The 26,982-nt window shown below is 40.7% G+C and overlaps 1 protein-coding gene across 3 annotated transcripts in view; it reads right to left on the bottom strand.

The window, feature by feature from the left end:
* The window catches only part of GRIN2B (glutamate ionotropic receptor NMDA type subunit 2B), a 423,510-nt gene that overhangs the window by 178,168 nt on the left and 218,360 nt on the right, over window positions 1–26,982 (bottom strand). For 2 of the 3 annotated variants that reach the window (XM_070494300.1, XM_070494301.1), the window contains one exon: window positions 18,685–19,283. In XM_070494300.1, coding sequence (XP_070350401.1) covers window positions 18,685–19,283 — 599 coding nt within the window. Of the gene's footprint in view, window positions 1–18,680; window positions 19,284–26,982 lie in introns of those variants that run through there. The other variant, XM_070494302.1, reaches the window with a different exon arrangement.

Raw genomic sequence — 26,982 nt, forward strand, 5'->3', positions numbered from 1 at the left:
GCATGTAATTTAACTAGGAATTTAGGGAAAATTGAAAAAAGTGGACAAATTTGAGATATATTTTGCTATGGAACCAGTAACATTAGGAAATTGATTAGATGAAGGGGGTGAGGAAGAGAAAAGAATCAAAGGTGATTTGCAAATTTCTGACACACCCAACCAGAAGGATAACCATGCCATTCCCCTGAGATGGAGAAAAGTAGTGGAGGGAAAGGTTTATGGGGGTATATCACGAAAATTCAACCTTGGGCATGCTGAACAATTCCAATAGTAGAACCCTATCAAATAAGAAAAGTTGACAAGAAGCAGTTTGAGGTCCATGTCCTAACCTTTACACTGTTTATCTTCAGGTGTTGTTTCCTAAAAAGTAAAATCTCTACCAAAAATTGGGCCTGAGAAGAGGAAAGCAGAATCAAGAACTCAGATGGCCCAGAATTGGGTAACTAGACTATGAATAACTGCTGGTTAGTGTTCACTGAGGCAGGAAAAATATAAAATAAATCTTTTCAATCAAATAAAATCAAATCCAACCCATTTATTTTTCTTTATCAAGTGAATCAAAAGCTTGGCTGAATGAAAAACTAAAATTAATCTGAAAAAGGATGGCTCCTGGTGTTGTTTAAATCCATGCAAAAAGGTAGGCTCCACAGAGGCCCTCCTCTTCATGCCCCTCTGGTGCTTAGTCAGTTGCTGTAAAATAATGTCCTAGGAATGAGGCCAAGGTTCTGGATTCAAATCTTATTCAAGTTACTTCATTGATCATAGAGTTGGAAGGGAACACAGAAGTTCAATACTTCATGAAATCAAAGAACTTTAGAATCAGAAAGAACACACAGGGCTCTTTCAAATTCTTTCCAAGCAAGCATCTCTCCTAACATTATTTTACAGATGAGAAAACCAAAGTCTGAAAAGGTGAAATGACTTGTAACACAGCTAATCAGTAAAAAAGCTGGGGACAGAATCATGCTCTCCAACCTCTCAGCAGAGTGCTCCCTCTACCATACAGACCACATTGCTGGATGGTGAAGAGAGGGAGGTGCCTAGAAAAGATGTCTGTTTTGGAAAGTAATTTGAGATCAGGTTTTGAGGTCAGCAATTTGAGATCCAGGGAGGATGACTGCCGTGCTAAGTTTCAATTTGTCTAAAATAAGTTCCCACAGATCCTTAATCATATGAGTAAAATGATATTTGAAAATATAAACCTGAGAGTGGGTAAGATGATTGCTGTGATATTAAAGATAAGGGACACAGAGAAGCTTGTTATAGAAAAGTAGGCACAAGCTAATGAGGACAGTGACTATGAAAGTACAGAGGAAGGAACAACTTAACTTAGGGGCACTATGCAGGAATTATTGGGAGTCTGACTGACTATATGTAAAAGGAGCAAAGGGCAGTGAGGGATCATTTCCAAGTATGTTACTGATTATAAAGCAAAAGACCACGTGAACACTCTCTGAACACAGAGCAAATGTTGAAAACTAGTTCAAAGCCTACATTTTACTTGCAATGAATCAGAAAAATCACCTTCACATATGAAGGATAGCATATTTAATTTTTAAAAAGAATAATCACTTTTTCACTCCACATGCACAACCCCTATCTTTCATCTTTATTGATTCATTTCATATTTTCATTCAATAAAAAATGTCTGAGTTTTCTGTGCACTGAGTCTTGGGATGGCTACAAAAATGAATGAGACATTCTTAGCCTTAGACACTCCCAGATATACCTTTAATTTGAACTGCTTGCACATCTAAGTGTTATAATAGAGGTATGAACACAGGGCTATGGGAGCACAAAGAGAGGAATGACTAATTCTACCTGGAATCGTTAGAGAAAGCTTCGGAGAGGAGACTTGTGTTAGATCTTAAAGGACATTTGTGTATTCACCAGGGAAGTGGAAAGAGGAGCATCAGAGAGAAGCGTCCATGGAGATGCACGGAGCAGTAAAAAACTGTCCTATTTAGAGAATAACCAGTCATGTCATTCGATGTTACTGGATCACAAGCAGTGTTATGTTGGGGCAAGGTGAGGAGTTGGAAATGGGTGACAGATAAGACAAGTCCAGTCATGAAAGTTAGGCCCAGATATTCAAAAGTCTTTTATGGCTTGCATAAGAATACATATCTCATCCAGTGGATAAAAGGAAGCCATCAGAGATCTTCGGAAAAATTAGCTTTCTGCTCTAGATAGCCAATTCTTCATTATTTGCAAAATACTCAAATCTTATTTAATTCAGTAAGTCATGGGCTACAACTTCTTCCTCATCCCCAACCTGATTTGAGAAAGACTACTTTAGCCACTTCGAGGTCTTCAATGACCATCTCGCCATCCAAAAAACTGCAGATGCCAAGGTGATGGGTTTTTCATCATCCAAAGCAACTACCCAACATCAGCTTCCTGGAAGATGCTTGCCAAGGCCTTTGTCCTGCTTTTGGAATTGAGGTCTAATCAGGGCCTGGTTCTTTCTCCTTTGGAAAGGCAATCACAATATATTTGAGGGATTTTGAGCTCCTTCAAGGAGATCACCTCTTCACCCCTATATTAAGTTCACAAAACAAGGTTTTCATTTTCTAGTCAAGGCATGACGCTGCTATGTTAAGGCGGACTGCTCTCCTCTCATAAGGCTGATCCTCCTTTGGCAGTAGCTCTGCTCTGTTAGGAGGGACCAATGCAGGCTGGACCAATGGCATGTTCTGGGGGCTCTGTGATCAGGAGCTCAGCACCTAAGCATTACAGGATCACATCCTGGTCTTACTTATTTCTGAAGTGAATCTTACTCCTGAGATATGTCCTGTTCCTTCTTTATACCTCCTGTCAATTTATTTTTTTATAGACGTATTTCCCTGCTGCTTACTAATAACCAGAGTGACTTATTCGACAGCTGGTACAACCAAGTGTGGAGAAGTAGGATCCTTTCCCAGTGCTCAGAAGGAATAGAAGAGACAGACACTTTTTTAGAAAAAAAGAAGCTCACAATCTGAAGCATGTGTCACTGCCAGGGCTGACAGACATAGCATGTGTGTCCTTTACAAGGAACCCAAAAGATTTCAAAGGCTCAATCAAGTGCTGTGCCTGCTTTCTTTTCCCACTTTCCAATTTTACCTTTGCAATAGAAAAAGAAATGTTTCAGCCTTCCTGACACTGAGACATATGAACTATCTTCTCCCACAGAAAAGAGGAAAAAGAAATACCAGGAGACCACTCAACTCTTGGATATACCCTCAGATCCTCCAGGAGAGCATATGGAGTTTCTAGGTCACCTCTTTGACTCGCCGCGTTAGTATGGCGGACAGCACAGTGAGGTACTCTGGGGAGATTAACTCTTGTGTCCTTTCTTCTCGCTGCCTGATTCTTAAGAAAACACCGAACAGCCCGAAGGAAAAGAAGTTGATACCACTTCAGGCAAGATGAAAACAATGCCAGCAAGGGAAAGAAAATCCCTATAAAGTACAAGGGACAATAGAATGGCCACAGCTCTCAGCCTTTAGGACTCATGGGCCCACAATTGAGATTCGCAGCGTAGTAGCTACACCTCCTTTCATCCACCCTTCACCTCCAATGCAGAACCCAACATTGTCTTGTGTGTCCCTGACATGAATTCCAGAAAAACCTGCATACATTTAAAAACAAACAGCTAAACACATAATCCTACTTACAGCAGCAGTCATTGAGCATATGCAAAATAAAGATTTGACTGCCTGCATAAGATATTTTCAATTCAACCTTGAGGAGCCAGCTCGATATCAGAACATGCCTGGCCGAGCCCAAAAGAGGAACAAACATTGTGTAGCAATTAATAAATGCTTCTTAATAGTGATTAGTTCCTCCCTCATGTTATGCTATTGGTGAAGAGATGCCAGAAAGCTCCATAAAACAGCCCAGATCTGGAACCTGGGGTTTAGGGAAAAAATAAGTATTCTGGATTCATCCCCCCTGCTCATTCAAAGAAGCTCAAGTCTGATGGCTTTGAGGACACGATGCAAAATGCCATCTGTCCAGCCAGGCACCTCTATAATAAATGGAGACATGGCTGAGTGAGTGGAAGACAGGAGTTAAAGGCAATGACAACAATCACCTAATAATTACCTACTTGGTAAGCTGTCTGAAGACTCTGTCATGGTTCTCTCTTACAAATCACAAAGAGCTTTAACAACAATAATGTAGCATTTCTTTCTCTTCTTCTTATTCCTCTGGATAAAGTTCCCTATGCCATTCAAAGTCTTTAATCAGATAGATGGCATTACTCTATTCTGAAAAATTATGTCCTTCCTTAATACAATTCCAAGGCTATGCCTTAGCCTAGCTTTCTTGCTTGCTCACAGCAGACAGGACCATAATAATGCCACACATTATGAAACTACCTGAAAATTCCTGCCAGGACATTATCAAGCCCAACTCAATGGGTTCCCCTGAAGAGCTCTCTCAGACTCCAGGCGAGAGCTGTAGATCAAGGTGGCCCATCACGTCCTTTCTCACTTTGGCCCTCCTCACGTGTCTTCCTCATTCTAAACTCCATTTTTCCTTTCATTCTGTAGCACTTTAGGGAGCAATTCCATTAAATGTAATAACAGTGTAGTAATATAAAGGATATTATTTTCTAGTGCTAATAACTTTCACTTTAAAACCACTTGTGTGCTCCAAAATTTAGCAAAGCATAAATTTCTCATCTAGGCCAGCAGCATCAAATTTGCAGCTTTAAAGTTCTGTTTCTTTTGTACAAGGGAATGAAGTGCCATTTAAAGTCATATTTCTTTTGATGCTCATGCTGCCAGCTTTCCTGACAAATCTCTCTGTATAAAATGGACACACGGAGCATAAGCAAAAGGACCAAAACCATCTTAGGAAATCAAGACCACCTGCAAGAGAATCACCACTGACGATATGCCTATATCCTGTCCCCTTTCCAGAATTTGAGTTTCATAGCGCTAAGAGGGACAACAAATTTTAGACATCGTCAGGAAAGAATCTAAGGAAGGAATTCTTTCATTAGAATCAAGTCCAAATTTATGCAAATGCTATCATTGCCTTTCACCCTATTCTGGTCATTGGGGCCACAAAAATGACAGGAGAGTTGAGAACAGTGATTCACAACTCTGGCTGCTCTTTAGAACCCACTTGAGAGCTTTTAATACATGTCAGTTCCCAGGTCCCTACTCCCTTCCTTTCTAAGTCAACACAGTTTTGCAGGGTGGGACCTCAGGATCTGTATACAGTTACTTAAAACTTCCTAGGGAATTCTAACGTGCAGTCAGGACTGCAAAGCACTAACACAGGAAACTCAAAACACAAAACTAAAGACAGCATGGGAGCAAGTCAGCACATCAACACTTCCCTAAGGGCTGTTGAATCAGTATCAGGTGATAAATTTTAGAAGACTCCTTTATCTGAAAACGAAAAATGTTAACTTCTGATGATCATAGGAAACATATTTTATTTGAATCACTTCATTCGCTTATCACTACCTCTACCACCCACTTTCCCTGCCCTGCTCTCTATATACTTTTCTTTAAGTGCTTGTGGGATGCAGTCCTCATCTCCCCAGCAAGACAGTGAACTCCTGGACTGTTCCCCATAGTTCTGAGCACACAGTAGGTCCCAGCTGGTTTGTTACTCATGGCTGGTGAGAAAGATGCTGCAAAAAGCTGATAACATGGAGAATGGTTCAGAATACACAAGTGTTCAAGTTGGTTAACACAGGTTAATATTAGAATTTGGCTGAATGTTCCGTGAAGGAAGAACTTCCCTAAGGATTGAGCCACTAGAGGCCGCTCTGAGCCGAATCCTTGCTAAATCGTGTTCTGAAGTGAAATCACATCAAAAGGAAAGGAAGGCCGCCGAGTAGCACTGGGAGTCATGGCAACACCACGGTTCCTATTTTTAAACTTGTGAGTGAGGGCACAAAGTGCATGTGTATACATGTGGGGGAGGGGTTCTAATATATTCAAAAGAATATTCCTTTATGAGGTTTTGAGTTTGCACATGGCTAATAATCTGTGACAACGACATCAAGAATTAAGCTAGAATCAGCTATATTAGAATGGTTCTTTTCTCCTCAGCTCCACTATCCTGCTCTCTATCAGAAGGGATCCTTCATGGCCTTGTGTCAGAAGTACTAGAAAATTCTTGATATTTTTAGCCAACATATTCTGAGATTTTGATTCTGTTTCTTAGGCTCATTCTGCTAGCCTCTTAGGCAATTCACTTTATGTTACAAGAAAAATAAATCCAAACCAGCAAATTAAAAGGACACTCTGCAGACACCCACTCCTCATGAGGCCAATCAAATGGATGATGTGTATTGTCTGTATGCCCAGCATCTAGCACAGGGTTCAGTACATAACAGGGAGTCAAAATACCTACTGACCTTGTCACTAAGTCCATATCAGTGAAAGTAATATTGTGAGGTTCAGAAGAGCGGCCCTCCACATGTCACATCTCTTTCACTCCCAATAGCATTGCTTTTACCTTTCTCCAATCTCTGCCACAGCATCACCCTTAAACAAATCCAAACTTATCTGACCTGTCAAAAATAAATAGTGGCCCTGGAGGACATTTGTAAATCATGACAGAGGCCAAGGTCTTGTTTTGTTTTATTACATGTCCCTGACAGTATGTTCAACGTGTCTGTAACCTCCGGGAGCCCTAGCAGATTTTAGAACAGAAAGTCTTGCTCTCACTTTTCCAAGGACTTTCAGGTCTGCAAATACTACGTTGCTGTTTTTCCATACGTGGGTAAAAGGACTTTGTAATATACAAGAATAAGATAAGAAAAAACAATCATCCTTCCCAATCAGCAAGGGAAGGCATAAGCAAGATCAAAGCAAGGCCAGTAAACAGAGATGCGACATACTTCAGGACAGACAGGAAAATAATCAGGCTCAGTCTGGGACATCCTTAACATGTGTGTTCTGGATGCTGTCCCCAGACTGATTCAGGATGTCGCATGATCTAGTCTTCAGGACAAGAATTCAGCAGAGAGGACGGGAAAGGAAACTCTATTACAAACCCACCTGTCCCACAGGTTAATGATGTGTTCATATACATAGAGTACCAAGACGTTCTCAGAAGGATGAACAGCATGGGGCAAAGTACGCCCGGAATTCATAAAGCCTTGTGTGTGAAACCCAGCATTATCTGCAAGTAAAGTAGAAGAGGAACTTCACCTTTCTGGATCGCAGTTTCTGTCTCTGAAAAATGGAGGTGGTAATGCTGCTGTACAGTACTTTTAAGATTAAATGAGGCTATATAAAGCCCTTGGCACATAGTATTCATTCAATTACCTTTTTTTAAAGTAAATTTTCTAAATTGCTGAAGCTTAGTATTTTTAAGTACCAAGCTTTTTTTTTGATTATAGGAAGCATTTTAAACGGAAAATTTCAGAAAGGTATTACAGGGTTCTCTGACTTCTTAAACCAAAGATAATCAATAATTTTAAGCTCTTATTGATGACCCAACAATGACTATGCAATTTTGCTATACAGGGATGCTTTAAGGCGGGGGAGATATACCTTTTGGGGAGTATATGACAATTTTCCCCAAGTAGTCTTAGACAAGCATTCCTTTCAAGGTCTCCCACTGGTTTTTTTCTAATATTTTCAGGACCTTATCATTCTGTTTGTTATTTCTTAATGCTATCAGCTTGCCTACTTGACTCTCATCATGTTTGTTATTTCTAAGCTGTTGTTATCTGGGAAATCAGATAAACACGTATCTCAGACACTACTAGTTGCCCACCAAAGACACGGCCTTAACTTTCTCTCTAGCTCACAGAACTTTGATTTTTAACTGGGTACATTACTGCCCAGGTTAAAAACTAAACTAAATTAAACTTCCCAGCGTCTCTTGCAGCTAGCTGTGGGCACTGACTGCTTTCTAAGGAATGGGCTATAAGTAAAGTATGAGACTTCTGGGTAATCTCCTTAAAAAGGAAAGGGCTTGCCCACCTTCCTGACTTCAATCTGCTGCTTGAAAGTGGAGTTCGGCAGCCATCTTGGGCATGGGGATAGAGGCCACACCCGATAAACTAAAAAACGAGAAAGCTAGCAGGAGTTTCCGTCCTGATGATCATGCAGCTACTGTACCACCTCTGAACAAACCACCTAAATATGTTTATGTATCTTATTAAACAGGGTTATTGATACTCTATGACATGTCTAATCCAATTGCCCCACAAGCTTCTTAGCAGTTAGAAGTATGTATAAAATGAGAGTAAATGAGCTCTGAGTTAAAATAAACGACAGTCATTTTAGGGAAAGTATTTTACATCAGTGATTTTTAGCTCGAAGCCCAAGTTGGCCTTCTTTGTGGTTCTTGGTTATGTTCTAGATACATCAGATTGTTGAATATGCGACCTCCCCTCTGCCAGGTAAAAGAGGTAAGTCTTTGTGTGAACACATGTGGTAACACAGCAATGAGAATAATGACTCTCTGTAGCCTGTGGGATCCTCACTATTTTAAGTCATAGTCTATAATACACACAAACACACACACACACACACACACACATCTGGGTTTTTCTCAACATACTCAATAATGAGAGAACTTGATATATAAATAAAACCTATGTAATAATGAACTATATTATAATGACACTCTAATGTGCTATTTTTGCCTAAACAAAAGTTCCTGGTAGATTTTTATTCAATGAGAAAAAAAAAATTGGGTGGGAGTGCTGGAAATGCCACTGGGAAAATTAAAAGGAAGTAAGTATTTGAGTTTTCTCTGTTGATATCCACTGTCAATCTGTGTAGTGAATAGAAGAAGCCCTCACAGGTTTGTTGTAATGATTTAGTGAGATGATATACAAGAAGATTCTCTGTATGAAAATGGTCACTTTTATTATTATCGTCATTGGCCATAAAAATAAACAACTGAAGTTTTTGATCATCAAGTTTTATGTCAAACACTCAATGTATTTTGATACATATTCTCATCTGGACTCCATCTGTGATCTCTTTCAGAGAATTATGACAAGCACCACTTAGAATGAATATGGTATTGTCATGGTATGGCTTCCATGGCTATTTCTGTTGCTTCCTCAGGGAAGATCTTTCATTTAGAAAAAGAAGACATTTATGGATTTCTTAAAAGTATACAGAACCACTTGACTACTGAGTCTATCTCCTTTGCCCAAACAATAAATGTGCTAGAGTTTCTTAGCAACCATCCTTACAGCCATCAAGACTTTAAAAATGGAATCAGATTGGAAGGAAAAATCTTGTTGATATTCACCAGAGCTAATTCCAGGGAAGCCATATGAAAGGATTCTTCCCAACTTCTATCCCATACTCGACTAATGCAATACTCTTCTTATGCAGTCAACTAAACAGTCTCAGTAGCAGGGAGAATTGGGGAAATGCAACATGTAAAAGTGTGTTATCCATTTCTCTTAATAATGCTCTACTCCATTAGACAGATGTAAATGTACATACATAAATATGTGCTGTATGGATGTATAATACATGCACACATGAATACGTGTATGTGCATGCAAGAATTCCACATATGTTCATTTACAAACATAGAAAGCTAGGCAGGAAAGCCCTTAAAGCTTTTAAATGAAAGCTGACTGAAAGAAGAGAGTGGCAGCAAAAGATCAATGAAGAGAACACCCTATAGAGAAAGAGATGGGAAAGAACAAAGAAAGAAAGGTGGAGGGCGGTGTGAAGCAGTAATGAATGAGGAAAAGAAAAAGCCTGAGCAGCGAGGGAGGTAGTAGGCAGCCCCTGGCCGGCTGCTGCTGCTGGAAGCTGGACAAGAGGGAACAGATTTCAACAGCAGGGAGCTCTAATCTGTCAGCAGCAGTTCCTTCATGTGTGACCAGCCGGCGCAGCTTGGGGACTGGTGCCAGTCTGGGCACACTAACCCCACCAGGCCCTCCCAGAAAAGAATATGCCAGTGACAAACCCCTGAAAAGTTGAGGGAAGCTTCCTCTATCCCAGCTCCTGCTGCCACCCTCTTCCTGGATTCTACACATGCCCCTGTCTGCAGTGCTGGTTCAAACCCCTTGGCAACCACTGCTGAAGGTCAGTCATGCTGAACACCCTGCTCCTTCCAAATCCTTCTCAGGTCCTGGAGAATTCTTTCCAGGAGATGACCATCTATGCATCCCTGACAGCTCCCTTGGAGAGGAAACAAAGAGAAAGTCTCAAACTATTATTTATTTAAAATGTATGAGGTCTTATATAGATGCAAAAGCCACAAAACCATCTTGGCTCTCAAGAAGCTCATGTTAGTTAAGCTGACCTCAGCCGGCTGTGGTCCAGCCCTCATTCAGGCTTCCAGCCCATGTCTGTAACCATAAATGACAGCACTCTAGCTTTCTGGCAACTTGCCCCCATCCTTACCCCAACACAGTCAGCCTTTATCTCCTCGTGGGAAAAGAGAGCAGATGGAGAAATGACTCCCACTCAATTCCTAAATAACACCAGCTTCAATTCCCATTAACTGTGAATTTGTACCCTAGTCTAGGTAAGAACCAAGGGAGCAAGAATCATGGGGACATTACCACACCAGGGCAAAGGTTAACAAGAAAGCCCTGGCTGCCTGCCAGCCCTTCTGAGGACATGGTCAAGCAGTTAAGAGGCATCATGCTCTATGAAGAGTGTTGCTCCTGCCATCAAGAGCATCAGGTTCTGTACCTGACCAGCCTCTGACTGATAAGTGACCACTCTGAGATTTTGTTTTCCCATTTGTAAAAATTCATTCTTCACTCTACTGTCTATTCTGTGAGAATATACATATTGAAAGGGTGGGATCAGATGAGCACCAAGGACTCTTCCAACTCTAATGCTCTGATTTTAAGTGAAGCCGAGATTTCTTTGAAGCTTGGTTAATGTGCAGCACCACGAGGGGCTGAAATGTAGGTCCTTGAGGCAGATCCAGGCCAGATCCCAGCATCACAAAGCCTAAGCTGGGGGTCTCTGGGGCTCAGGTTTCTTAAAAATATGTAAAATGGGGATCATGACTCCTGTCTTCATTCATGCTTTTATCCAACAAATATTTATCAAGTGCCTACATGTTTCAGGCATGTGCCAAGAACACAGAGGTTAAAAAACTACTGCTCTCGTGGAGCTTGAGTTCAACCGAGATGAGTGAGACAACAGAATATTTAAAAATAAATATATACAGTATGTCAGATAAGTGCTACAGAGAAAAATAAAGCAGGAGATGGGGATAGGGAGTGCTTGGGAGGGTGGTAAGTGCAAGGTGCCTCTTAAACAGGGTCATCAGGGAATGTTTCCCAAGGCCATTTGCGTCGATCAGGATTTTTGCAAGGATCAAATTAGCTACCTGCACAATGCCGAGTGTATAGTAAGTACTCAGGAAGGCAACCAACACTGGAGTTAATACTGGAGTTAATAACTTCCTCAGGCTGGCTGACAAAGTGGCTGCTTTTGAGCATATACTTTATGACTCTCTTCTTAACCCTTACCATTGCCACCAACCCACATCCTTTCTGAGGCAGAATCTGTTATTCAGAATAAGGCCTGTCTACTTTTTCCACTAAGAGCTGTTGTCCTACTCTGCTCTTGCTTCTTTCTTCTTCGAGACATCCTGTTCCTTCCCATAGACAATGTACCACCTGTGTCTTCTCTCCCAGCACAGATGTGCATTCTCTCCCCGTCAAAAGTATCCTTAGTGGAATGGAATTCTTTCCCCACTCACTCCCCCTCTTTATCATCCTGCTCTCTCCTCCAAATTGTAAATCGTTTTTTAAAGGAGGAGAAAGAAGAGGAATTAAAAGAGCAGGGAGGAAGAGGGGGAGGAGGAGAAAAATGGAAGAGAAGAAAGAGGAAAGAAACACCATATATGTCATGGGTAACTTTTAAATTTTACAAGTCAGCCATAGATTTAAATAGTGATTAAGGAAAGAATCATGTAAGGGCCTCAGTGTTAAACATTTGAGAATGCTCTCGTGGGTTTGAATTTAAGAGAAAGAAGCAAAGATCACTTACTGAACTGACCATCTATAAATCTTATATGAGGAATGTGAAAGTCTGGAAGAAAACGTAAGTGTTTGAATAATCCTCACATTCAGTCATTCTTCCATGAACAGTTGCAGCTTGCTTTGCCTGAATTACAATAAGCATTGACTATATCTTTTAGGATAGTTATGAGATTCTTCAGTTATTTTTCCCAATTTACATCTCCTTCTACACCACTGAGAAAAGTCTCTTTGTATATACACAGGTGTGTCTTGCTTTATTAAACATTTCATATGAAAATGTAGCTTTCCTTAGACTCTAGTGGATTTCTTTAATCAGGTGGAGGGCCACTATGTGTGCTAGTCCACTTATAACAATGCATCCGCAGAACGTTTTGACTGGTTGACATATAAATTATATTAAGTGAACCTATAATATATATTTGCCTTACCATAAATCTGCCTATGCTTGGCATTCCATGAACAGGAATAACAACTAAGAGATGGGTAATGACCAAGAAGCTCTTGCTTATAGTGTCTAAAAACTAATTGACTCAATTCCTCATTTACTTCTTAACCTCTCAGCACTTTCCAGACCAAGAGAGTCAAGTGGGCATCCCATGAGATCATTTCAGCTAATACAACAGTTCCAAGGTTGGGGAGTCTGTCTCAAGGTTATAGGAGATACATCATCACAGGTTCACCTCAGCTCCTTGAATAAGAACCTAACAAAGCACCTTTCTTTACCTCAGTTATTCCCATTTCTCAAAGGCTGGGCTAGGAGGAAGATTCTGGTCCTTTTTTTTTTTTTTGAGGAAGATTGGCTCTGAGCCAACATCTATTGCCAATCTTCCTCTTTTAGCTTGAGGAAGATTGTCACTGAGCTGACATCTGTGCCAATATTCCTCCACTTTATATGGGCTCAGCACAGCATGGCTCGAAGAGCTGTGCTAGGTCCGCACTAGGGATCCAAACCCATGAACCCTAGGCCGCTAAAGCAGAGCACACGAACTTAACCACTATGCCACCAGGCCAGCCTCAAGATTATGGCCTTTTGAGGTGGTAACTTTCACCAGGAAGGAAGAATTTTGGGGGCCAGAGTGCAAAACAAATGTTCAATAGGAAAACTGAGGACACTGGGGAAAAATAATTACTCGAGATTCAAAAAAGGTTTGCTATGTTGACATCCAGCCATCTCAAATAGCATCTGCTTTTTCTACAAGTTCCAAAAGTTGTTCTTTATGAAGAGTAGGAGCATTGGGTCCTTAGGACAGAAAGAGAGCCTAGAAGTGACTGGGAGGCGCGCCATCACCTGAGTACAGAAACAGTCTGGCAGAGTATCAGAGAGCACATTGAGAAGGAGATAAGCATTAACTGTTGGGGAAGTGATAAAGGAAAATATAGACATGTGCCTACTAATAGCTAACGATTCTTCTCTAGTTCGGGGTATAAAGAAGGTTTAGACAACTGGCCTAATCACTTTCTAAACACTTGCAAATCATCTGCTACCAAAAGGTTTTCAGACTTTTCTCAGAAACTAACAAGATCCTTTACTTAGAGAATGCACGACATAAGAAATTTTCCAACTCTTTCAATAAAATAAAGTTCTCCATTGGAATAAAACGCACTCCATATGGCTTGGGCTATGGTATAGGGCATTGTAATACATTTACTAATAAGGCATAAATCAATGCTACAAAGTTTCAACAGAAAATTCATTCTTATTAGTGTACAAAGTAGGGTTGTCATATTTAGCAAACAAAAATACAGGAGCCATGTTAAATTTGAATTTCACATAAACAACAAATTATCTTTTAGTATCAGGATTTAGGACAGACTTATGCTAAAAAAAAATCATCTGTTGGTTATCTGAAATTCAAATTTAACTGAATTCCTGTATTTTTCTCACAACCATGGTAAAAAGCCTTGTCCAGTAGCCTAGAGACTATCTGGAAGTAGTCACCATGTCTATAGCTGGCCAAGCTTCAAGGAGTTCAGAAGTTATCAGTAAGGAATGTGGAGTGACACCTGATAAATAACGTTCATCTGATAGTGAACTAAAAATGTTCATTTTAAGGACTCTCTCTAAGAATGCTTATACAGTCATTACGCATCCCTTAACACCTGACACACATTCTGAGAAATGCATCATTAGGCAATTTTGTCATTGTGCAAACGTCACAGAGTGTACTTATACAAACCTAGAGGCATAGCCTACTACACATCTAGGCTACACAGTACTAATCTCATGGGACCACCATTGTAAATGTGGTCTGTCATTCGTTGACTGAAAAATCATTATGCAAGGTATGATTGTATATCCTTTCTTTTTCTAAAAAAAAATCTTCCTTCAGTAACTAGCAAGTAAATCACTTCAATGTGTCTCTCTTTGGGATTCAGGAATATCTTATAACCTCCTGGCCCTCTTCCCTAAATCTAGCCTTACAAACTTCCCTTTTATGGAAAGAAAGGCACAGTCTGGTCAGGTACGAATGAGAGCCCTATCTCCCCTTACAATGTTCTGGGGAGGGCAGGACCTGTTAATGCTCCTGGGTCTTCAGAAGGTGAGAAGAGAAGCCATTTCCTAACTCTATATTCCTAGTGCCATCCTGGGACTGGGTCACTCCCAGATAACTCCTGAGGAGCCCTCCTCCCAGCTGCTGCTGTTGCAGACACAGGAGCAGCAGGCCAAAGGAAAAGTCATCCTCATAAAACAACCAACCATTTGCAACAATTTTATTTGCAAAGATTTCCTGCTGTGGCTAAATGGTGTGGCTGCTTGGTTTGTTATTTAAAAGAGTGACCCTAGTGAGACCAGAGCTCCAAGGGGGGCAAGAGTCTGATTTCAGATGAGGATAAGTGGAAGAAGTTTACACTAAGTGTGCTTAATTGAATTCCACTGATGTTTTGAGAGCACTGTGCCCAGTGATAATAGCTCAAACTGTGGAGATAGCACCTTATACTCCCTGTTAGTCGACCCCCATCCTTTCTGGGTCCTGATAGAAAAATGTGTCAAAATATTTCCAAAAGAGCCTAGAGACTGGATTCAGGAACCATGAGAAGCTGATTTAAGCAGGTGGGTAAGGAAAAGACAAGAATGATGAGCAATGGATGCAGGTATATGGACAGGGGAGACAGCCAAGAGAAGATGCCCAACAGGCAGTCAGGTACAGAACCCCAGAAAAGTCAGGGAACTAGGGCAGGAGAGAAAGTTCACAGAGGAAATATCTTAGTGAAGAAGCACTTTGGTGAGACTGAAGACACTTTCAAACACTACACTAGGAAATCACGTGAAGGTAGACTCTTTCTCTCTCTGCTCTCCATTGGTACTCGAGGAATTTATGAATAATCTGTACTGTATAATCCTTGTTCCTTTTAGGACTGCTACACTTGAGAAGATGGAGGTGGGCATTTGTGGCCATAGTGACAACAACCTCTAAGGAAGGAGAACAGAGGACCGAGGAGGGCCACCTTCCTGAGTGGCAACAAGAGATGGTAACAAAGGTTAAAACTAATTGTGATTTTAAAGATATAGTGGCTAGAAATCAGGCTTCAGAGATAACATTTACATTCTAATGTAAAGTAAGCCAAATAGAAAATAATAATAGTCTGCAGATCACTGTTACCTAGAAGAAGTTTTAAGATAAAGGCAGACATTCCTGGACCATATTTATGGACTTTAAGGAGACACCCACTTGATCTCCTTGTGTTGTTTGGCTGGTGTTTTAGTCTATAGTCTTTCACTGTTAGCTTTGGTTTAATGAACAAACGTTTGGTAAAATAATCTGAATCAGATTTGAATTTAACACTAAAAACAGCAGGAGAAAATATAAATGCATAGAACCAAATAAACAGAAAGTTTTTAAAGGAAATTTCTATTATCTTCCAAAGAGGAGCAGAACAAGAAGGCTCCAGTGGGGTAAATATGCACTGGGCAGTTCAGTGTCTTTTTTTTTTTGGAGGAAGATTAGCTCTGAGCTAACTGCTGCCAATCCTCCTCTTTTTGCTGAGGAAGACTGGCCCTGAGCTAACATCCATGCCCATCTTCCTCTGCTTTATATGTGGGACACCTACCACAGCATGGCGTACGAAGCGGTGCCATGTCTGCACCCGGGATCCGAACTGGCAAACCCTGGGCCACCAAAGCAGAACGTGCACACTTAACCGTTGCACCACCGGGCCAGCCCCCCGTTTAGTGTCTTGAAGGATGTCATTCATTCATTGCAAGTGTCTTCTCTGTGCCACACACTATGATAGGAGTGAGGGACACAGAAATGAGTTAGAAAAATCACTGCTTTCACAGAACTGACAGGGAAGAGAGATAATAAAGCATGTAATTACAATCGTCTGAAAGAGTGGCTTTCTTGGAAAAGTACAAGATGCAGTGAAGGCATATAACAGGGTGATGTTAGCCAGGGTTCAGGAAAGCCTTCCCAGTGGAAGCAAGGGCGAAACTGAAGCCTGAGAAATGAACAGAATGAGGCAGCTAAAGGAGCATCTGTATTTGTGTACTGGTGGGTAGGTGCACCTGGGGTGGACAATGAAGGCAGACAGAAGAGCCGGATGTGAGAGAGAACATGCTTTCTTCAAATAATTAAAGCAAGTTCAGTATTGCAGGAATGTAGTGGTTAAGGGATAGAGTAGCATGAGACAATTTTGAAAAGATATGGGGGCCCATGCTGTGGAAGACTTTATAAACCACATTAAGGAGATGGGACTTTATTACAGGAGCAATGAAAAGTCACTGAAGGTATTAAGCAGGAGAGTGATGAAATCACATTTTCATTTTAGATCACTCTGGCTGCAACGTAGATTGAAAAAGAGCAGAACTGGGAGCCAGAAGATATTTAAGAGGCCCTGCAGCGATGCAGGTAAGAAGAGATGGACTGGGATATGTTACAGGCATGAAATAAGTGGAAGCACTCCAGAGGAAATCCATGGAATGGTGCAAGACTGGCTACGAGGTGTCAGGGATATGGAATCAAGGACATCTTGGAAATTTTTATTTTAGGCAACTGGGTAATAGGATGTACCCTTTATAGGTGGTACATACTTGGTAGAAGAGGGTGGGAGGGTTAACAGGAGAGGAGAAAATAGTTCAGATTTGGATATGGTGTGTTCTCAGCCCCTGTGGCATCCAAAGGAAAATATCTAGTCACAATGAGAGATACAGACCTGGGGTTCAAGGGAGAGGTTTCAGCCAGAGATGTCAATTTGGGGGAACATACAGATATTAACTGTATCCTTTGCAATGGATGAGAAAAGATGATCTAGGACAGAACCCTGAGAAGCACCAATATTTAAAAGCAATATATAAAGGAAGAAGAGCATGTCAAAGAGCCTGAGACAAGAGGGAGGAAGAAAACCAAGACAGTCTATACAAACAAACAGTGATAGCTAGGGATGGCAGAAAGAGCCGACTTCAAGGCAGGAGAATATTAGGATTGGATCACAGATAGAGCTACATGAAAACTAGTTTTAGTTTCAACTCTGAATTAGGAGCTTAGCTGAGAGGCTACAGTTCAACCCCCTTCAAGAAGTTAAACAAGCGTAAGTAGGTACATATTCAACCTATACTAGATATACTTCAATCTCTCCATAGTACACTTTCTAGTATTTTATTTCTTAAGCCAGATGGTGGCTACCTGAGTATTTATTTTTCCTGAATACCTTTCTATGTGCATGATATAGTTCATAATAAATTTAAAATAGATGCTGAAAACATATTGTTGAGTGAAAGAAGTCAGGTTACTTAAGATGTATAGTTATATTTCCATTTACGTAAAATTATAGATTTATATTCACATAGGTATACATGCACAAGGATATATTTAGAAAGATGTTCACTAATCATTTCAACAATGATTACCTCTGGTTAGTCAGATTTAAGGTCATTTTCACTTTCTTCTTCATGCTCTTCTACATTGTTAGACTTTCTACAATGTGCACACACAGCTGTTTTACACAAATAACAAAACCACAAAAGCACAGAATAGAATCTTCTACCCCACACAATCACATACTACTCCTAAGAGGATGTGCTGCAGTCATGGCTGGACTATGAGGTGAGGTCAGGGGGGCAGAACTCCACCCGTATCTTTTTATTGAATAAACCAAACTAAGAACAACCATGAAAGCTGCCTCTATAGCAGTACCCTTACTCTCAAAGGCAGCGTGAAGAGAAGCAAAGGAGAGAAAAACCACGGGAAGAATCCTCTTCCTGTGCCTACAAACCATGTAATCTATTCTTCATTCTTCTTAGTACAGCAGCATTCCAAAGGTAGGTGGATTGGTCTTCCCTCATTTCTACATCTACTGCATCTTTCACAGTGACCAAGTATGTAGGGATCAGCTCCAAACTGAACCTCTTATCTGCAGCATGACTTAGGACAATTTACACCTACAAGTCTTAATCTCTTGTATTGCAAAATGGAAACAATTTTAAAAATCTGCCTAATAGAGGTTGTTGTCTTGAGGATTAAATGAGATCAAATATGCAAAACAGAGCAACACCTAGCACATAATAAGTGCTCAAAAAGTGGGAGTTGTTTTGTATTTCTTAAAACAAGAACATAGTACAGCAAGCTTTGGATCTGAAACACTCCCATTATCATGACAAATTGCCATTCCAGAGGCCAGCCTTCAAAGCTCTGCCATCTTGAACTACTCTTCCCACAGTTTCTGAACCTCCAACCCCAGTCATAGAAGCTCTCTGCAAACCTCCATCATCAGTGTGCCCTCTGTTCCATACTCACCTATTTAGCATATTGGACTGGTAGATTCGCTTCTCATGTGTGTTGTAACAACTGCTCTTGGGCTCAGGGATGAAGCTGTGTTCAGACAGCATGTCAGAAGCAGCGGTGGTAATTATGGCAATTCCATCCCTCACTCTGGCAGGGAGGCCATAGTCCCATTCATCATAGGATACAGAGATGAGCCCAGTGGGGAACTCTGAGGGCACTGTGTCTGTATCCCCTGCCACTAGACTAGGCACAATCCACGTATAGCCGTAGCCAGTCAGCCCTACTGAGTTAGCTACTTCAAAAATGTAGGTGGCTTCTTCCTTAGTACAATAAAGAAGAATGATGGGGCTTTGAAGTTTCTTGAGCTGGTTCTGGATCTTAGAATCTCCATCATCCAGGGACATGTCCAGCAGAAGGACTTCCTCTAACTCCCAGCCCACGAAGCTATTCTCAATGGTGCTGCGAATCTTGTTTACAAAGTCCTGGTAGCCAGGGAAGTAGGTGGTGACGATAGAAAAGATGTACCAGTCATACTCTTCCATGATGTTGAGCATTACGGAAGCTTGCTGTTCAATTGATGGGCCAAACTGGAAGAACATGGAGGATTCATCCTAGAACAATAAAAATGTAAAAAAAAAAAAAAAAAAGAAAGAAAAAAGAGAGAGAAAATTCAAACCAAAGATCATAAGGAAGAGTTTGAACCAAGTGGATACAAACGTTTGTGTTCACTGTTTACGTTTTCATATAATGCCTTTAAAATTGGATGTGTTTGAATTGAGAACATTTGTAATACCATTCTTCCTAAAACTATCTCCTAGACTCTAGAAAAAAACCAATACAGGTCTACACTTTCCTTATCTGAAATTCTTGGGGCTACTGCAAAACGTAGGGCAGCTTCCTAAAATCAAATATGTTAATATTTCTATAGTAAAACATATAAAGTGGGATAAAGATTCTAAACAGCTTCATGTCAGTTCAGGTCAGGTTTTACCTTCAAGTGAGTTATATAAACACACACACACACTTCCCATTATTCAAACCTTTTGGACTTATCAATTTTGGATGTGTATCACTCAATCAGAGTGAATAATCCAAAATGCCATCCATCTACCCTTAAACCTACCCATGGAGGTGGTATAGGAACGCTGGCCCAGCAAATGGGTGGTACTCAGATGTAGTTATTAGGGAGAAGCATGTATAGTACAAGATTTGGTCAGTACATTTTCCATAAAGATATAACTGTTAAATTAATAGCACATTTAGCTTTCTCTTTATCTTCTACTTTGATAATGAGATATTCAAGTTAGAGTAAGGCACAAACAGTATATCTAAGCCACAAGTTAGAATGCCTTGTATTCAAGCTTATATATGATTAAGCTTTATTTTAGAGCAACAAATAGAAGACTGTTCTTTCTCTTTTTTTATATAATGTCTAAAGTCTCGGTCTGACCTGTGTATTACACACATAATCCTCTGTCAATTCCGAGCATCTTATGTTTTCTCCCTCCTTTTGAGGGAGAAGCCATTTTAAATTTCTCCCATTTTCAGCTGTATTTCACCTGCTGTTCTGAGATGTTAAGCTCTGCATTTTATCTCCACCTTATAGCTAGAAGAATCTGAAACCACAAAATAAAGACCCTCTCACCCTGTCCTCTCTCAGTCCATTTTCCCCTGACTTCCTCCTGGGTAATGGCATCTCTTTTCCTGGTCAGTGCCCCCTATCTTCTATCTGATGGTTCATCTCCATTGTATAACAATCCAGGCTAACAAAATTGTGTCTTTCTCAAAGTGGCAGTTCTTTTCTATCCCCCAGACTACAGCTTCAAAGTACAGTTACAAGAGACCAGGCTTTTAAACAAAATTATACAGTGATTTCTTAGTTCAGGAACATATTGTTGCATAGCTGAGAAATTGCTAAGTATTTTGGGGGCATCTACTATTGAAAAAAATACAGGTTGGGAAATATCCAGCTCGTGTCCAAAGACCCTGATTGGGCAATGAAAGCTTCCAGCCCCTCAGCTCTGCCAGAGCTTCTTGCTTCATGTGACTTGAACTTTTCACATTTCTCACAGGCTATCCAGAATGTAACAGTAGATGCTTAATCATTTGAGGGCGATTCTTTCTGTTAAGGGTAAAATGGTGCTTATTATGGCTCCCTCCCCTGGCTTAAACATACAGTCAAAGAGGAGCCTCATAGGACCATGCAATTCGGAGAAGTAGAGAGGGTTAGGTACTGAGAATGGGTGGGGAGGGAGTGGGAATGAATTCAGAATAGAATAATGATTTCATACTTGTACCTTCCAAACCTCAGCCAGCCCCTGCTCCTGGTCTTCTCCAACTACAACAAAAGCACTGCTTTTCAGGTGAAGCTGACTTAGTCCTTAGGTTACAGGATATAGTGGCAATCCAAGACAACAAAGCTTAATTATATCAAGACTTGTCGGGGGCCTACAGAGAGCCACAACAACAGAAAAGGAAGGCCAGCTACAGAATAACCCACCCAGAAGGGCTATTGCTTTAAAGAAATAGCCATTTGTTTTTCTTGTTATCTTTTCAGCTAAAGGGAATTTTGGGGATTCTCAAATGAGGCATCACTTGAGTTTTCCCAAGCTCAATGGATATAACAAAGTGACAAAAGCTTCCAAACATACCTTAAAATGTACAGGCTTAGGATGAAAGAGACCCCAATTGTAAACAAATTAAGTCTACCCATTCTATGAAAAATGAACATAGCTTATCACAAGGAGGTTCTTGAATACCCACAAAGTTCCATCTACAGTGAAACCACTGCTAGTACAAATACAGAGCTAGAAGTAGCTTTGAGAAAAAACCCATGCAGGCCCATAGTAAATGAGCCCATGCTCATGACATCGAATTTAAAAGAAAACCACTATTTTATATACCAACCTGACCCTCTCTTAATCTTCTCTTGAAACTCTTTCACAATTATAAATGAGCTAAAGAAACTGCCAGCTACTACATGAAGAAAGCCAATGTATGGTGAAAGTAAGAAAAGAGAAATATTAATATGGTTCCATCTTACCCCCACCACAGCCTCATCTCACCTTCTAATTCTATCATTCTCCACAATCATCCTTTGTCTGACTCCTCTGCTCCCACCAATGTCCAGTTCAACCATTTTATCCTGCCAATCCTTCATTAAATAAGGATGCCTTACATGACCATTTTATCTGTGGCACCAAGAGGAGGTTAATGAAGCCAAAACAGAAATCAAGAGACAGAGTTATAGCTTGGGCAAACATTTCCCAGTATAATGAGTGGTCCAACCTTATTAATTTAGTTGACAGATCAATCTGGTGTACAGCAATTGGTAATGGGACGGCTGTTTTTCAACAAAGCTTTGGGCTATTAGTTGCAAGCAGTGACAGGCTTTGCAAATTATGGTCACAGCCACAAATCAAAGAGCAATCTTCATGTGTGCATGGAGTGGAAAGGACTGGTGGCCACGCATCCATCTTTGCAGGCACCCAGCATGCATTGCGATCACCATAAGAAGTGTCATCTTCTAGGATGGACAGGGAAATAATTCAGTTTGCAGGTCACTATGCTTCCCCACTTACACTTTTATCTCCTAATGTCATTACCAAATGTTGATGTGTAAGGGTCCTTGGAGCAGTCTCTTCCTCCTAGTGAAGATTCCCAGTCAAATTTATTGCATAAATGTACTTCCTCAACTTGCCTTGAGAGCATCTTTAAAGCATTCCTATATGCAGGGTCACCATGACTGAGATGAGCAATTAGAACAGAGAAGGTGTTAATTATACATTATACCCCATCAGTCTAGAATGGTTATGTTGAACCCTCATCACTCTGACGTGCATAGTGTTTATTTAATAGTAAGAAGAAACAAAAACAGGTACTTTTTCATTCTATTGTCTGTCTCAGAAAATAACTGCCTAAAAAACTAGCAGTACATGAGATTTTTCCTCTGCATCACCCAGATCCCCTATAGATCCACTTCAGACATAAAGGATTAATTATTCCACCTGCTGATAATGCCCCTAGAAAGTGGTTTCAACTGTCAGCCCACTTTGGGAACTGCATGAGCTGAAGAGAACCACCTCACCCAAAGTCATGTCCCCTCCCCAGGGTAAATGGCTCTGAATGACTGGATGTCATGAAATATAAAGACCTGGTCCTCTTGCCCTCACTCTGAAGGAGCAGCCTATCTTCAGAACTTCCCACAGGGTTGGCTGGAGCATCCATCAAAACTGCATCACACCTGTACTTCTCCCTGTGCTCATTGCTGCCCAATCTTCCTTTCATGGCGTTGATATCAAGAGCACTCCCTAATAAACCTCTGGTACACTAAACCTGGTCTCAGACTCTGCTTCCCATGGAACCCAACCTGAGACTCTAGCCATTTCCATTTTTACAATATGAAAAAGATATGGCTTAAAAGAGAACATGATATTCATTTTCAAATACAGAAATGACTTCTATGATAGAAGGTAAGACTTTGCCCATTAGCTCCACAGGAGAAAACTGGAAGCAAGGTGTAGAAATATTAAAAGGTATTGTTTGGCTCAATATAAGAAACATATCTGCAATAATTATAGCTATTTAAAACTGAATGGGCCTCATGAGGTAGTGAGCTCTCTGTTGCTATAAGCATTCAAACAGGAACTGGATTATTATCTGGTAAAAGGATTCTCCCCAACACACTGTCTGGAAAATGTCATGCTCATCTTCAAGACCTAGTTCAAATATTAATTAGTTCTCTCTCCCCTATGCTTTCACAAAATTTTTGATGTGCCTCTATCATAATATTTATCACACAGGAAGCATATATGCCTACCTCCTCCCATTAAAAACATACGTTTCTTAAGAGCAAGAACTGTGCCTTATTCATCTATGGATCTCTAGGTTGCAAATGAAAATTTTTTTAAATATTTATTGTATTCATATTATAAAGAAAATTCCTTTATTGGGTGGGAGATTAACTGAAATGGCCTTGACAGTCTCATCTGGTTTCTATGCTGATGATACATATCTACTTCATAGAAACAAGGGATGCCTGAATAGTTATATATAAACTGGGCTTTTATAAAATGTGAGGGGGATCCCCCTTGAAGCCAGCCAGAGAGGAAGAAAATGCTACCAGCCACTATTTTACTGCTCTCTGCAGCAAATTCCTTGAAAGCATCATCTATACTCACTTCCTCCAATTCCTCTTTTCCCATTCTCTTACACTAAGTCCAACCAGACTTTTGAATCCACTACTCCTCTAAAATGATTCTTGTGAAAGGCATTGGTGACCTTGATATTGCCAACCCAACCTCCACATGCAGACATTTTTACCTATAAGTAGCATTTGACATGGCTGATCACTAGCTCCTAGACATGCTTTCTTCCCTCGCTTTCCAGGGCTTCGCATTCTCTTGACCTTCCTCCTGCCTTAGTGGTTGCTGTTTCTCTGTCTCCTTTGCTGGTTCCTACTCTTCCTTCTGACCTTTTGAAGCCGAAGCCCCCAGGGTCAATTCTTGGTCCTCATATTGTTTCTGTTGACAGTCACCTCCTCACAGATCTCAGTCTCCTGATTTAAACTCATTTAAATGCCAATCGCTCTCACACATCCTTCTCCAAAACTTCAAACTTATATATCAAACTGCCTATTCCACAGCTCCACTCGGGTATCTTTGAACTATCTCCAACATTTCCAAAAGGAAACTCAGCCTTTCCCATTTCAGTTAAAGGCGACTCTCTCCCTCCAGTTCTAACTCCTCTTTTTCTCTGGAAACCTATATCCAATCAGTCAGGAAACCATGATTGCCTGACCTTCAAAGTGTACCTAGAACACCACCTTTTTTCATCAGCTTTGCTTGAGCCGCCATCAACCTTCACCCAATCATTGCGAGAGCCTCTAACCGGCCTCCCTCCTTCTACCCCAGCCCCCTACAGTCTATGTTCAACAAAGAAGCAGGAGGATCCTTCCTTCTACCCCAGCCCCCTACAGTCTACGCTCAACAAAGAAGCAGGAGGATCCTTCCTTCTACCCCAGCCCCCTACAGTCTATGCTCAACAAAGAAGCAGGAGGATCCTTTTAAAACTTAAATAATAAGATGTTACTCTCTGCCCCAAACGCTCAATCGCTTCCCAACCCACTAAAAAGAAAAAGCCAATGCTGTTGATTTGAACCCCAACTATCCCTCAGATCTCACACCCCCAGACTCTCCCTCTCACTCTCCTCCATGCACTCTCACCTTTCTTGAACGTACTCGCACGTTCCTGCCCCAGACCTTTATTCCAGCTATTTCTTCCACCTGAAACACTTCCTCCAGCTATCCAGGTATCCACAAGCCTAACACACATACCTGTTTCAAGTCTTTGCTAAAACCTCACCTTCTCAACAAAGCCCAATCTTGACCCTGTAATGCAATACTAATGCCTGCCCTTTCCTGTCACAGGAACCCCCTCAGCCTGCTCCACTTTTTTGTTTTTTCCATAGCATTTATCACTATCTAACAGACTACATGATAGATTTATTATGAACTTACTGCCTATTTCTAACTAGAGTGTAAACACCAACAGGCCAGAAATCATATTTGTTTGTTCATTGCTGTAATTCAGCACCTAGAATGGTGCCTGGCCCACAGTGGGCTCTCAGTAAATATTTGTTGAATTAAAAAAAATATGGTGGGGCCCAGCCCAGTGGCGCAGCGGTTAAGTTCGCACGTTCTGCTTCTCAGCAGCCCGGGGTTTGCTGGTTCAGATCCCAGGTGTGGACATGGCACCACTTGGCATGCCATGCTGTGGTAGGCGTCCCACATATAAAGTAGAGGAAGATGGGCACGGATGTTAGCTCAGGGCCAGGCTTCCTCAGCAAAAAAGAGGAGGACTGGCAGTAGTTAGCTCAGGGATAATCTTCCTCAAAAAAAAGGTAATTCATTATTTAAATCTTATTACTTTATAGCATCATAGGGATTATGATCCTGATAGGACATTATTGTAGTTTCAGATTAAATAAATCTGATTTTCCTTCTCGTCCCTCCTCTTAGTATATGAGTAAAGAAAATTCTTCTGTTCACCTTCTAAATTCAGTTCTTAAGGAGGATCTGTGTCTGATAAAAGGCTACAACTGCTAGACTTTCACTGAAACCTTTCTCCACTACCACTAGATTTAGAAGGCAAGTGTAGAAATGGTGGGGTGAGAGGTCAGGGTTACCCCAGTTGCCCCAAGGGAAAGTCTTGGATATTTCTTCTTTACTTCTTCCACACTGAGCACAGAGTAAAAGCAGAATATGGGGACAAAATCTCTTTCTCTCCCAAAATAAAGGAAGGATTTTCTTTACCTACCTAACTCCAAGAGATTCCCTCTTTGGTGACTATAAATTCTCATTCTACATCATCATTTTTCAGGTGACTAAGGGTGGTGTTAGCTATTTAGGGTGCGTTTGAATAGTGTCATAATTTTGTGAGCAACGCCTTGCAAGACAGGGAAAATGCCCAATATTCTCCAGCCTTGCCATTAATCAGAAATATCATGACTGAAACACACAATGGAAGCTTACTCGTGGAGAATCATGATCTTTCCTGCCTGTTAAATGCCAGATCCATTCTTTTTTTAAACACTTGCATTCAAAGGAGAACACTCTGGGTTTTCAAAAGTCCATGAATGGAAATTCAAGCAGATTCGCCTAGTATAACAGCCATTCTGGAAAAACCAAATAACTTCCACAGAAGCTAGCATTCTTTTTCTTATGTATTCTTTCAGAAGATAACTTTGTTTTTTCCTTAAATTGTGTCCCATTTTACTCCCTGATTGAGTCTCCCTCTTGGATGTGCTTCAATCACCAAATTTAAACCCGAGCTGAGAAACAAACTAAAGGTATTCATGTTGAGAATGTCTACAAGGTTCTTCCGAATCTAGGTCTCAGAGACTTTTATAGCAAGAAGAAAGCTTATAAACAACAGACAGGGCAAGAAGAGGGAAGAATAAAAGGCAGATCCTCTCTCACCAGGATACCCAAATGAATTATAGAATTAAGTGAGAGGGCAAAGGGCCTGGCAAATACTAAGAGAGTTTCTAGAATGTGTGTATGCTCTTCTGTTAGGTATCAGGACTGCCAAAATTTTAACAGGGCTATTTCATCTTAAATGAAAATTCCTCTTTATGGCTCCCCATTATGCCCATCAAAACAACTCTCAGATAGATTGACTTGTATTTTTATTAAGAGGTTCTTTTCTATAAAAGAGCAAGCTGACAAGTTCCGCCACAATCAAATTCTGTGGCTGAATAAATGTGCTTTTAAATAAATGTAAGGGAAGGACGTGGGGGAATAGAAAAAG

This window comes from Equus asinus, chromosome 22, assembly GCF_041296235.1.
Source record: "Equus asinus isolate D_3611 breed Donkey chromosome 22, EquAss-T2T_v2, whole genome shotgun sequence".
NCBI lineage: Eukaryota > Metazoa > Chordata > Mammalia > Perissodactyla > Equidae > Equus > Equus asinus.